At 39.7% G+C, this 14984-nt stretch overlaps 1 protein-coding gene across 2 annotated transcripts in view; it reads right to left on the bottom strand.

Moving 5' to 3' along the window:
• Window positions 1-14984, bottom strand: part of si:dkey-34e4.1 (carboxyl-terminal PDZ ligand of neuronal nitric oxide synthase protein) — a 50920-nt gene that overhangs the window by 20256 nt on the left and 15680 nt on the right. For both annotated transcript variants that reach the window (XR_004335695.1, XM_032540048.1), the window contains exons 3-7: window positions 7017-7109; window positions 6708-6766; window positions 5254-5362; window positions 4232-4373; window positions 391-560 (exon numbers count right to left, since the gene is read on the bottom strand). Coding sequence is in view for 1 of the 2 variants with exons in the window: in XM_032540048.1 (XP_032395939.1) it covers window positions 391-560; window positions 4232-4373; window positions 5254-5362; window positions 6708-6766; window positions 7017-7109 (573 nt within the window). In the remaining variant the exon portion in view is untranslated. The remainder of the gene's footprint in view (window positions 1-390; window positions 561-4231; window positions 4374-5253; window positions 5363-6707; window positions 6767-7016; window positions 7110-14984) is intronic.

The raw sequence follows: 14984 nt of genomic DNA, 5'->3' as shown, positions 1-14984 counted from the left end.
AAAAGGATTGCCTCTACATGGGTCGCACAGACGGTTCCCCAAAACCTTACATACCTTAATTTTTTTTAATGGTCACATGCACTAACATTCAAGCACAGCATCACTGGCACATCGAAACAGAGAAACTGGGAGTGTGACTTCATTCATTGCTCAGGATGCCATTACTCCACTATACCTTTACAAAGAAAATACTAATTTACTGCTATAACAATGTTCTGAATTTAGAGTTCTGCCCTTTTTAAACATCTCCATTTTTAAATCTAAATCACATTCTTGACCCTTGAAATTTAATAAATTCAGACTGACTTCATACAGTGTGCTTATTATAACATTCTTGTCCGTGCAATTCAATGTGTGTGTGTATGTGTGTGTGCTGCTGCAGTATCTTACTATGATGGTCTGTCCAGGTTTAACCACGTTCAGTTCAGCCAGACTCTGCAGAATGTCACTGACTGCCTTTTCACACAGGGAAGTCCCAGCTGAAGGATCTTCTCCTTGTCTTCCTCCAAGTTTACTGAGCTCCTCTTCCTCCTCTTGCTCTGCCCCCGTCAGCTTACGTCCTGTGAAAGAATGCACACAGACAAAAGGATCACCTTGAAGGTTTATGAAAAACAATGCATTCAAGTCTATAAAACACATAACAGGGATGCCTTCATTTAGATCACTAAACCCTAAATTAATGAAATTTTAAAGCACTTACACATTATATAACCGCACGTATGATCAACTCTGCCCAGTGGTAGACTATTCATTCACTGTGCAAATTACACTGATCACTGGTAACAATGGCAATCAACCTGTTGTGTTGTCCAACAACGTGACAGTTATAACCACGGGAATCTTTCCCATTGTTACTGTCCATCTCACACAAAGAACACTCAAATCCAGATTAGCTAGATCTTGTTTCTTAACTCTGGTTAGATTCCAGTGAAATTGGACATTTGTGTTGTTACTGTTTGATCGCTGTGCTGATTTAATGAGCGAGTGAGGTATGATGGCTCTATTTAGGTTGTAAAGAGGTGTGTGATCAAACTAAGGTCCTGCGGCTGGCCATTGCTCTTCTCTAAGCCTACAGAATGGGTTAAATGCAAATGACAACTTTCATTTTCCTGTGAATGAACAAAAGGTAGTTTTAGGCAGTAAAGCGTGCAGTGAATTAACTCTTCTTCTGATAATGGATCTATTTGCAGTCATTGCAAGGAGGGAAAGGTGCGTTTGACAGTGCACACTAGCACATTTGGAAATTAAAAACATTCAGATAAACCCATATTGTTTTCATTTTTCTTATAAAGACGCATGAAATAAAGAAGAGATTCAAAACTAGATTCAGATAGGATTATATGACCATCAAACCCCAACCCTGGTATAAAAAAAAACACACCAAGGCATACTTGATCATTTTGCTTTTAAATGCCATCAATGTTAGATATGCCTTGGGACTTCATAGGAAAGACTTACTTACAAAACAATGACTATCCCACCTCTGCTATCACTGTACTTACAACTCACTCATTCTTTTGATAGGATAATGTATTAATATCATCAGTTTAACTTATTTTAATGTTTTAATGATTGTTTTTCTCTTTCATTGGAAAGTGTGAAAACATGTTTTAAAACCTCTTTACATACATTTTGCATGTGACAAACTGTAAGGGTTGAGGTGAACAAAGACTTGTCATGTATCCAATAACATAGCTGGGTATATGCAGGGAATTATTCCACTAAAAGAAAATCCAGAAAATATCTTCTAACAGTCCAGCAAGAACAACGTAGCAATATGGTTTCATTATTGCAGTTTTGTGATGTTTTTGGCCTATTCTACAAGGAGTTGTTGTTGTTCCCTAACAGGTTGGACGCTCAGACAAGCAGCAGGTGTTTGCACATTGCTAAACAGAAACTAAACTGTACAAACAGACTGTGGCTCAGAGTCAGCTGCAAACACAGCCAAAGAATCAATGTGCTATTAATAGTTTTTAGAATCTAAACAAATAATAGTACACAGTTTCTCTGGCTTCTGGGCATGAAAATTAGCCACAGTATAATAACCCAAATAATTTGTCTATGTGTATTTGAATGTACTGCTACTTAGTGATCGATCGATTTATCGGCTGGCCGATATATCGCGCCGATATTCGCGTTTTTCGGCATTGGTCGATTCGCGGCTGCTGCATTTTCCCGGCATTATTTGCAGACAGGCGTCCACACAGGCAGCTCTGTGTTGCTAGAGAGACGCCGCAGTTCACATGCAGACCATGCACTGCCCCTCTCCCAATAGCAGAGTGCTGGAAGGCTGCTCTTCAAGGCAATTTTTAAACTTTTAAAGCATCTTTTAACTGTTTGACTTAGCTGAAATATTGCCATACACGTTGAAAGCGAAAACACGTTGCTCTATATGTACTTGCAACTATAACTAAGAAAGTTTGTGGGTCCAAATGGAAAATGCGAATGCCTCCTGTATAAAACTGCTTGTCATTATATTTAGGGAGCTGCAAATAGTTAAGTTGTAGGCTATCTGTACGCATACGGTAGCTGTTGCGAACACTGGTCATAGGATTAAGTAATGCCCACGTTGTTCCGTGGGAGTTTTATTCAGCGACCACCTGGCTGAGGTTTGGTGTGTGTCCCTCTGCGAGACGAGACACACACACACCAGACTCTCTCCCTCTCTCCATACTTGGAGCTGGGCAGAGTTGCCATCGCAGTGATATCAGTCACCACCACTCAAGAAGAGTTTAAATGATGAGAGATATGTTTTATACGTAGTTGAATATTAATTTGTGTTAACGTTGATCATTAGTGCACCGTGTCTTACTTGTGTTTAGAGCCGCTTGCTGACGTGTGTCATTATCATTACAATCCAGTTCAATGGTGGTTGAGTTTTTCAAACCAAGCAGAAGTTCATGTATGTGTATATATGTGTGTGTGTGTGTGTGTGTGTGTGTGTGTGTGTGTGTGTGTGTGTGTGTGTGTGGTGTGTGTGTCCGCCTCACTCAGTGGGAACACGCATCACAGCAATATTTGAGAGTGCTGCGCCAACTGAAGGAGAGCTTTTAAAACTTTGAGAGATATGTTTTATACATGGTTGAATATTTATACCTTTTAACGTTGATGCAGTTTAGAACAGAAACTTGAACAATTTGTTGCATCTGACAGCACGTTATTTTCCTCTGCTGATTTATGTTCCAGCTTCTTTTCCATTTTCGTTCAGACCTACTACTGTGTTGTGTTTGAATATTAGGCGGTATATTAGCCTTAGACATGCTCATTTTATTTTATGTAGAAAAACTGAAACCACGGCAGTCTTAAATTACAAATCAAGCACTTTATTTCAATGGCTACTTTTAGGTTGTAAATAGTTGGTCACTTTTAAAATTAAGTATACTTTAAGTATACTACAGTGTGTACTTTATTATGCTGCTTGCTTGTTGCAGCTGTGTGCATTAGTGTACTTATTTTATTTATGCTTAAATAATTATTTTTAGAATTTATTTTCAGAAATTTAACTATGCTTAAACATTTATTTTCAGTTTTTTCAGCACTTAACTTTTTTTTTACTTGTTCTACCTCACCTGCTTTTACTATTTGTTAAATATAGTTTTTTTCAATGAAGTTCAATGAATGTTCCTTTTTTAAATTGAGACTTGTAACATTTGTCACTCACTCACTGGATTCGCAGCCATGCGTTAAGCGGATGGGATGAGGATCACCACCTCTAAATCTGAGGCCATGGTTCTCAGCAGAAAACCGATGGAGTGCCTTCTTCAGGTAGGGAATGAGTCCTTACCCCAAGTGAAGGAGTTTAAATACCTTGGGGTCTTGTTCGCGAGTGAGGGCACAATGGAGCGGGAGATTGGTCGGACAATCGGCACAGCGGGTGCGGTATTACATTCCATTTATTGCACCTTTATGACAAAAAGAGAGCTGAGCCAGAAGGCCAAGCTCGGTCATGAAGGTTGGGTCATGACCAAAAGAACGAGATCCAGGGTACAAGCAGCCGAAATGGGTTTCCTCATGAGGGTGGCTGGCATCTGGGAGCAAAAGCAATATCAGCTCCAAATATTGGTTCAAGAAAATCAGCAGCCCGTATTGGTCATTGGCTAAAGTTGATGTTGAAAAAATAAAAATTTGTGCCGGCACTGAAAAATCCACATCGGTCGATCCCTACTCCTACTACTTTGAAGGCAACGCTGTGCATAGCAGATACCAGTAAACCCTTTCAGGTAGGCCTCACCATGACTGCTGGACTCCTCTGTGGACTTGTCACTCTCTCCATCCGCCTGACCGTCTGCATCCTGCTCAGCATGCTCCAGACTCAGCTTATGACACACTTCAAAGGCCTGACCTACTGTGCGCACAATACGCATGGCCTGCGTCTGCCAGGGAAAGAGAGGAGGGAGAGGCAGATGAACAGAGAGAACGGAGTGGAGGGTTACAGATAAAAGGTCAGTGTTTAGGTCAGTATTTAGAGCAGAAGCCACCAGATACAAGTAATTTCACAGATGAGTTCATCCTGTCTGCTATGACATGCGTCAATCAGTGTTTACCTGCCTTTGGATGGACTGACAACATGAACACTCTGTCATCCTTGACACGCAGTTGAATACCAGTGATCAGAGACCAACAACATCACTTCTTTGGAACAATTCTCATTACAGCTGACTGATAATACCAGACCTGTGAGCCAAGACAGCAGTAACTTTCAACAACTGCAGCAACACACATTGTAACTGCTTAAACTGAAAAAAGGTAAAGAGATACTTGTTTTAAAAAAATGCAGTTGCAATCCTTGTCTCCCAGTGCGTATTCACTGCAGGCTATGTATCTTCAGTGGCAAGCCACAGGATATGAACTAAGCTACAGGAAGTCAAATAAAGTTCAAAGCCAAAATGTATTAACTGAGCTGACATAAACAGGAAATTAATTCTTTAATTAAGGTTTAAATTTCCATAACAGAATACAAACAATCCTCAGTCACAGGTAGTTTGACACAGAAAACTAAAGCCACTCACATTTAAATCTGTATGAGGTAAATCTCAGTGTATTACCACTTTCTTTATGCAGCTAGGAGATTTAAATGAAGGAGCAATGACAGCAGCAAATTAGGTAGTGAGAGAAATAAGTGCACAGGTTTTTGCAATTAAGAAAAATATAGGCTTTACTCAAAATGCACTACGGCTGCTGAACAGTGTGTTTGTAATCACAAAAAAAAAAAAGTCTACAGTCAGGAGCTGTGTGAGTGAACTTTTGTTGTACCTTCTTCTTTGACTTGAAGACATTGCATCTGAAGGAATTATTGGGACCATCTCTTGCAATATAGCTGAAGATCTTTAAGTCCTGGGAGTCATGAGACACGTAGAAAATCCTGGAAAAAATGACCCAAAATTAAATACACAAACGTTATAGAAACGTTAATTTAAAAAATCCTTTTTTCTTTTTCTTTAGACGATCCACCCTTTTCTCCACAGTCTCTATCCTCTTAAAGACAAATTAATATTAAACCCCAATATTGAAATCAGGGAGAAAGAACTGCCCTAATGCAGACATACATCAGACTAAAAGGACTATTTACAGTATAATAATATAATACACACCCCTACACTACTAATGATCTTTATGAAGTATGCTGTCCCGTCTGGTTCTCTCCTGCACAAGCTGCAGTAAACTGGCAGAGCAAAGTGTCCGTCCTGCATCTCCATCTGCAGCTCTACTGCTATAAAACAATTCCACTGGGAACTGGCCAAACAAGTTATGACCATCAACCACTGAAAGTGACATGATACAAAGTATCCTATATATCCCCACAGCACAAACACCCACAGAAACACAAGCAAGGATAATTACATTTAACACACACGGTCCCTTGATGAGATGTGGCTTTGCCAAATGAGATCCTCAAACATAATTTACATACACACACATGCACGCACAAATCAATATAAGACACTTTTAAGTGCCTGCCTACGCCTTCCCATCTTTAAAATTCTTTATTTCCATGAAGAGGTTACCTTATTAGCTTGCTTGTTTCAAGGACCAAAATTGTACCTTAAGTTTTTTGCCTGCACTCTCCATTCTAAACTTTCCTTCTCTTCTCAGCACCTGATAGACAGTGTTTTTTAACACTTTATGGTTTATTTGCTTTGAGTTGTGTAACAGGGACTGACAGCTTCACAGGCTTGTTGATGATTGGTTGACAGGCTCCATCACCATGGAGCCTACAGGGAAGGTAAGTGATGGGATGCTGTGGCCCTAATGAATGCACTTTATTTACCCTAATATAATCTGAGAGGAGGATGTAAAAATGACACACGGACTAACATATGCTCTACCAACTATAAGCACAAGCTATAGATTATTCATACGTGCTACATTATGAATGTAAGTGCATTGGGCACATACGGTACAGTACATTAAAGCACATTAGTCCTGCATGGTAAAGTACATGGAGTGGGTGGGGGTTCTCAGCTACATCCACAGAGGTCAAGCTGAAGGATATCAATTCCACTGAGAGACATACAGTTTGTATTACATGCCGTGTGCACACAGTCACAGTCAAACACAGAGTGCAAAGAATAGACTGCACTGCATATCAGGCAGTTTAACCCCCTGTGTGTTTACAGTAAGTGGCAAAGACAGGAATATGTAATATTTGTTTTACATACAGTATGTATATATTAAATGAATTAAAGAGATTAAGAAGTGTGACTGACCTGTATATGGGATCATGCATGATCAGCATCTTGCTCTCATCCCATGTCCATTCTTTCCTCTGTGTTTGAGACAAATGATTGTGATTAAGCATCAATAAAGCATCCTTGATAAAGCATGTCCAAAGAAGTTATTCATTTATTATTACTAATAAATATAACTAAAAATAAAACTAGCCATTTGTACATCTCATTTAAAGCTGCAATGTGTCTTTTCCGTTGTTCAGTGTTGTTAACTCTGGTGTTTAGTTTCTAAATCCAATGGAAACTTTTACATCTTATTCCTATTAGAATGGGTCCCGATTGACTTACCTTCTGTTTCTTCCTCAGCATCACCTTGACCCCGTCAACAGACACCACAATGCTGACTTTCTTCTTCTTGATGTTCTTGGCCTTGAATTCATACTAAGAAAACAGACAAAAAAAGCACAATAGTATCATCAAAATAGTATAGATATATTTGTCTTGATAGTATCAAAACATATTCAAAAACATATGATTATGATTTATCATATGATATGATTTGAACAGGTAGCACAAGCTATATGGCAATAAATTAAGCTTTCATACTGTAGGTTTGATGGTATAATAGAAGATGGGATTGCAGCTGATTACACATAACTGAACAAAAACACATGATAAATCAGTCAAGAGGATTGAAAAACATTTACTCCACCTGCTGTAACTAGATTAATTAATCAATTATTGATTAATCTGCCACTTTGTTGACTACATGCCATTAAAAGCTCCCAGAGCCAACAAATATATATTGATTAGTATCATATAAGACACAAAAAAGCAAGACAATCAAAACATTATAAAACCTGCCCTGAAAAAGGAAAAGATCACACTCACACACACACTAATGGAGAAATGTCAGTGAGTTGGGTGCCCATTTAAAAGCACCCCGAGCAGTTGGGGGTTGGGTGCCTTGCTCAAGGGCACCTTGGCAGTACCCAGAAGGTGAACTGGCACCTTTCCAGTTCCATAGTTGGTCCACACAGTACATGAACCGGCGACCCTCCGGTTCCCAAGCCAAATGTGGACCTATGGACTGAGCTACTGCCACCCGAAAGTGACAGTGTATGTCCCGCTGCACACTTGGCATGCTCACAGAATTAAGGGCATAATTGGAATCGATCTGTCAGCATTAAAACATGATCTGGAGTGCACTCTAATATATCAGCATCTTTATTAGTTTGGCAGATCACAATAGGAGCCCTTATAAAGTCTGTTGAATCGTGGTAGACAAGCAGACTAAAAAAAAACTTCTCTGCAGCTCTCTGAGGCCAGTGAAGAGAGAAAGGACACTTGGGTAACGGAGAAAGATTGCCCTAACTTCTCCCTGACTGTAATGAGAACCAATAGGTCAAACAACCAATGCAGGTGCTTTCTGACAGATAGTAGCTAAAAGCATTAAACGTTGTTAATTTAACTGATTAATCCTCTAAAATATTCAGGACAATTCCTAAGGCCCTGTCACATAACTGATAAGTATCATTTTATAAATAGAAAGCACAAGGAATTATCATGTGGCCACTTACAGCTGACCCACGTCTCTGCTTCTCAGGGACACAAAACACAAACTACACCAGCTAAATTAGACAAAATGTAAATAAAAGGCCAAGGATGCAGGCTTGCCTCCACTCTGTTCGCTGAGTGGTACACAACAGCTGTGTCTGCACTGAGCGACAAACATGTTTTCATCCTGTCGGCTGGCAAGGCTTTCTGCTGAGGAACTTAGTAAGTCTGGCTTGTCGACTCAAATCAGCATCACTTCTAAACATAAAGCAGGGTTCAACTCTTGGTAGCTACCAGCCACCAGGGCCGCCTGGGGGGGTCTCAGGCCAAAGCCATCTATCATGTTACAAAATGCTGATGTTTTACTATTATGGTTTTTGTAAGATTTTTGTTGTTGGCATTTTACGCCTTTATTTGATAGGACAGTTTAGACATGAAAGGGGGAATGACAGCAAATGGCCGCAGGTCGGAACTGAACCTCAAACCGCTGCGGCGAGGACCGAGCCCCTGCACATGGGGAGGACACTCCACCAGGTGAGCCGCCTAGGCGCCCCGGTGTTTTACTTTTGAGCCATGACACTGGTTTCATACAGTGGCTTATACAAGGTCACAAAAAGAAGCAATGGGGAGTGCAAATGCAGTGGCAAACCCCTTTCTGGCCTAACCATTTAACATAAATAACAAATAGAATGGTTTGGCAGTCTAGAAAAGAAGCTCATTTGCTTTCTTGCAGAGAATTTAATGAGAAGACTGAGCTAACCTGGCGCTGTCTAAAGGTAAAACAAATCCTCCTGCCAGCACCTCTGAAGCTCACTAATAACACAGATGTCAAAGCAAGGCTAGCCATTTTCTCCTGATGCCAGTCTTTGCACTAAACCAATGGTCTCTTGGCTGTAGCTTCATTTAGCTGTGAGAGTGGTATTGATCTTCTTTGATATTACAAAAATACCTACTATAGAAAATAAAATTTGATTTCCTTTCCAAATGTCTTTGTTATATATTGCACTATAAATAACTCAACAAGTCACTGGGCCAAATTCCAAATAACTTTGTTCTCTTTCTTTAAAATCATCTTGTGTTCAGGGAACACAAATGAAAGTGAACAGTAAAATCTTGGACAATTTTCTTTTTTTTCAAATGTGCTAAGGACAAAATACACTGCCAGTTTCTCATTGGACCTGGCAGTTTCTCAGAAACCATTACATATCCAGTTTGCTGTCTACCACATCCTGCCAAAATGTTAATATACAGCAAAGGTGAATGGTCTTCAGCCAGATCAATATGTAAAGTGGAGAGAGGATGTCATGTTGTTCAAAAAGGAGAGGTAAAATGAACACCAGTCTGGAAACAAGGTAAGGGTAAGAAGATGGAAAAATAGAGAGAGAGGAGATCAGATAGGAGGAGACAGTAGGAGTGGAGGTGAGGAGACAGCTGTCGACTGTTCCCTTTTAATCCAGCAACACAATGCTGCCAGGGAACAATTAGCTAGACATTATGAACAATCCGAGACCTTATCATGAGATTGTTTTTGTGTGTGTGAACCTTAGATATGTCCTTACTGTCTGTGTGAACGTTTTTAACAGGCTGAAAACAAATGTCACGATTTCCATTGACAACATTTTTTGCCACATCCGTTTCTACATTTCCATATGCCCCGCTCTCCACCGCCCTGGATCCATGGTGATTAAAGTTTCAGTCTCTAATTATGCAGAGCTGAGTCCTGGGAGAGCTGATTAAATGGAGAAACGGTTCAGAGAGGGAGAGGAGGAAACACCCCACAGAGACAGAGAGAGACCAATAGCCGGGGTTTTGGTGGGATGGAGAAATGCTAATGCTGCAGAGTGAAGTGGTATGGCGGTGAGATGAAAGGAAAGTGTGAAACCAAAAACCAGGTGCTGGATTTCATTTATCTCTATTGCATTATGCTTATGAACCCGGGGTGAAATCCACTGACAATGAGAATACAGTATTTGCTCTGGGACAAATAATGAGATGAGGAAATTTAAAGAAAGATGATGTAGCACAATTTGATTTCCGGGAATCAACCTGCCAAAACCGACAGAAAAACGACAAAAGGCAGTAAAAGGTTATCAAACAAGACAGAAAACATAACTGAATGCATCAGTTAACAAGAAAATTAGTAAAATAGTTAAAATTAAGGAAATAAATACACTTTTTTCACTTTACACTTCAAATCGACCTGTAAAAATCGGAAAAGCTGGCTCCTTCCTTTACCTTCACCTAATAAAATTAACTATTTTTTACCTTAAAACTAAACAAACCAGTGTATGTAATGTTAATCATCCATTTACTGTATACTGCTGAAGTAGGGTTCATAATATATCAGGTTTTTTTATCATTGTTGCGATATCAACTGGTGCAATATACACATTGCAAAAGCCTGCAACACATTATATAAGAGACAGATATATTATATAAAGAGACACAGAATTTAATGTTAGTTGAAAGAGAATATCAGTAGAAAACTTTAAAATGTTAATTTTTTTAAAATATAATGTCCTTCTTTTTTAGTGGTGCCTTTTATGTTCAACTCAATGTTCAGTTTGTTCAATAAAAGAATGTTGGAAATGATTTCTTCACATTTGTTTTAAATTCAACAAGCAATTACTGCAGTATTCCGCTAAAATACAACAAACTTCTAGAAAGCAGTAGAAATGCAGAAATGAGTACCCTTTACCGGTTTATTATTATATAATTTACCGGTTTTTATATTATTAAGTAATATCGTTATTGCAATATTCAATAGCATTATCGCATATCACATTTTTTCCTCATAATGTGCAGCTCTATGCTGAAGCAGCATCATATCAAATATTTTAAAAAAAGCGTTTTGGACCCCCAAAAAAACCAGACGGGACATCTGAAGACAAAAAATTCTGGCAACAGGAATGAGTTAGGGAAAAGCCACACAACACACTTTCCATACACAGATGAACTACACACTACTACTTTCTCTACTAGCACATCAGTGTCATAACACACACAGCTCTTCCATAATTCACAGTTCATGCCGGCATTCTGGTGAAGCAAATTGGGATTTTGCAACTTCATTCAAAGTATAAAATTTTTATATTTTCTTTGCTTAAGTGCCAAGTGTTTTGAAATATTCAAGCTTTTAATGCACTTGCATTGTTGTGGTTGTTGTGGAACAAACACTTAAAAAGTTCATAACACAAGTTCCCTGAAGCCTTCAGAAAACTTTTCAGCAGCAAAGCATAAGTATTCGGGAGAAGAGCTTAGTTTAGTTTAGTCCGCTGTTACAAATTCTAAAACTTTCTGAATTATGTTTGAGACATTTAAGAAGGTATAACACATGCACTTGAGTTGTAATGAAAAGTGTATGACTAATATGTGGATTTAACAGGCATGCGAAGGAAATGGGCTTTAGGTTCTAATATGCACAATTCAAAGATTCGTCTTAAAACCTTAAAACTATCCATCCAGTGCTGACTGTGAACACTATAGTGCTACAGCAATGTTCAAGCTCAAGAGTGAGAGCATTTATTTCAAATCTTTCTGTCTGGATATGTGCATTTAAGACGTCTGACTCATCGGTCTTCCTAGACAGCGTAACAAATTTGAGCCAGCGTTCTTCTCTGCAATCTATTATGAAAGTGTCAGACAGAATAGTGATGGCTGTTTGTGCTATGTGCACAAAATGAGGAGCTGGCTCTCAGTCGAATTTGAGATCCCAGTGTCATAAATTTAAAGTTATCTCCTTTAAAACAGAGACAAAAAATGTACATGACCAAACCAGAGAAGACAAGGGGACACTCACTTATTATTACTAATATCTGAGCAAGCCATCTACAATACATTCTTTCCACATATATTAGCCCCTGCAGACAAACTTGTAATATAACCATTGGGCTAGTATGGATCGAATTAAACTAATAGTTACTTAAGATATTTTTGCCTTTTTGCAGTCAGATGAGAAGATGAATACCTTTCTCTAAGCTGATATTGATATTCTGTTACTCTTGGACAGACAGATGATAACATTTCCCAAAATGTTAAACTGTTCTTTCAAGTGTAAAGAGTGATGTTTTGTTAGCACTGGGAGGAAAACTTTACCCTACATCTTATCTATTATAACCCACTTTCAGTGTACTTGACAAGTATGGTTATGAGTAGTGGGTCTTAGACAACTAATCAAACGCCACACACAAAAAATGTGGAACTCTTGATCCTAAGCTATAGATCGAGATCTAACCTTGTCCACATACCACGAGTAATAAGGAGGCTCGAGTCTCGGAGCAAACTGTAGAGGACACCCAAGAGGACATGAGGGACTCTAATGAACTTCATTGTTCTCGTCCTCTTTTCTAGAGGGAAAGAAGGTCTAGGAGCTGGTGAAGTATTTGTACGGCAGGTACTGTAAAAAATAAAAAATAAAAAAATAAATAAGAAGAAAAACAATTCCTTCCTGGCTCCAAAAATATCTGTCAGCAACTTCTTAATGAGAGGCCACTGATCCCTTCAGGTAATGTTATTTGGTTATTTGAAAGAAAAAGTTGGTATTTTAGAGTGAATAAATGAGTAGGATTTAAATCATGGAATAAGAAATCACGGGCAACCCCCACTCCCCTTCCTTGAGCCTGAAAAGCAGTGGAATGTCGGTGCATTGTGGGTCATTGATGCTCCCTGTAGTACCATTGAATCCATACAGGAGTTCACAATAGGGCCTATAGATTGTAACCTAGCAACCCCGTCATTACAATTCCCAGAAGTTGGGGAGTTCCAAGGAATTTCACTGCTTTCCCCTCAATTCGGTATACAAAGAAATGACTGTTGGGAGCTGAGAAACGCAACAGCTGCCCAACAGCCTGAAACCTGAAAAAAGGTTTCTTGGAAATCAAAGTAGCGGGAAACTATTTGTAATAAAATTAGCACATTTATTTTATGTAAAACTCCAACTCCAAGCGCTAATTTTCCTGAGAAAGAAATCCCATGTTTTGGCAAAGCAGCGGCTTCTTAGAATGTCCCATTACTTAAACAAAGAGTTGCAGCTTTAATCAGTGCTGCTCAACTAGTCTCTCTCCTTATATATTTTCAGACAGGCCTCTCAGCCGCAAAGCCAAACTGGGAGGACGGAGTGACTCCCATGATGCCGCTGAGGCCCAAACCTCCCGCGTGAACTGGCACGTCTCATCATTAGTCAGCAGGAGTGTGATAAGTGAGCAATTACCTTGACAGTCACCACGGACGACGACCTTGGCTTGGACCAGAAATGGACGGGAGTTTGTGTTTGTGCACGCTGGCAGTGTTATGTGAAAGAAAGAATAAATATACAAGAGCTAGATAGGCACACAACATTTTAAAAAGGCCTGCATTTGGATGCTTGCTGGTGCCTGTCTGTGCCTGTCTGTGCCTACGTGAGTGGTTTCTGCCTGAGTGCACATATTATGGATTAGAGTCCTGGGCTCCGGTCTGTTGGCAGCCTCCAGTGAGTAGCAGCAGCAGCCTGGTCCTGTGGGAGAGATGGTACTAACAGGAAACAGTCAGCTTAAAGGGCTGCTTAACAGGGGCTTCTCCATGACAGCGGGGTGACACACAAGACTGGATTTTACTGCAAAGGCATAGAATACCTGAGGCTTTGTTGTGATATAAACTTTGTTTTTCAAGTAGTTTGGAACCGTTTTGATGGAAGGGTTAATTGTTTTATTGTCATTTTTTTTGTCTTTTCAGTATGTTTTAGGGACACAGCTCTGAAAGACAGTCAAGCAACCACAGCTGGCACTGACACTGCACCAGCTCCATCTGGGAGCTACAGATGTGACTTCTATAAATAAATGACTTCATTACTTACACTGCAAAAGTGTGTTTATAGAGGCAGAATTGATCAATCCCGTGGTCCTGTGTTACTACGTCTAGAAGAAAGCAGGTAAGGAAAAGAATCAAGGTCCTCCAACTCTGGGTAGCCATTACAACAAACCAATGCGGTACACTTAATTGGTTATTTTTATGTCCTTTCATCTTAAATTAAATAAGAAAGGTCAGAACGAAAAGTCGCCCGGATAAACAGTAAACATGATGATGGATGAGTCAGCTTGTACCTTTGGAGAGGAATCAACTACACTTGAAACTGGCTTGTCAGAGGAAGCAGATAAGTCCCAGTGCGGGCCCAGGCAGGCACTCCTCGAGTGCCGGCGCCCTTGCAGTGAGAACGGCCCCACGCCTGAGTGACTCCCTGACAGGCACAGTGAAAGGACAGCCAGCCCTAGAGTGCTGACGGCGGATACTGAGGGTTAGTCACATGGGACGTGGAGGAAATACAAAGGGCCAACCTGAGCATGCCAAACACTCGTCCTCAATGAGATACGGGTGGAAGGTGCACACGGAGAAACGCTAACGTCCGCAAAGACTATGAAAAAGCAAAACTACATCTGCATGTGTAGTGACACAGAAAACCTAATCTTAATCCTCTTCCAAATTCTTACATTAAGAGACAGTGGCAGTGTCTCCTTTAAATGCAAATCTGAGTCAAACTCACAAGTGACTCCACTAAAATGAAAGAAATGTGAGAGAAACATACAATAACACAATGACCTATAGCTTGAGCTTTTCTTATAGTTTCTTATAGAACTGGAAAGTAAGAACATTTTGTATGGACAGCACTATTCCTACTTCAGTTGGATGAGTGACCTTCACAATGCAGAATAGCGTGTAGGTGCAGAGTTTGACATTATGTTGTTTTCACATTTATCTGCTAAAGAGGGAAAGTTTCTCTGCAACTTT

The sequence above is a fragment of the Etheostoma spectabile genome, chromosome 16, assembly GCF_008692095.1.
Source record: "Etheostoma spectabile isolate EspeVRDwgs_2016 chromosome 16, UIUC_Espe_1.0, whole genome shotgun sequence".
In the NCBI taxonomy this organism is placed as follows: Eukaryota; Metazoa; Chordata; class Actinopteri; order Perciformes; family Percidae; genus Etheostoma; species Etheostoma spectabile.
This window is presented reverse-complemented; position numbering and strand designations above follow the sequence as displayed.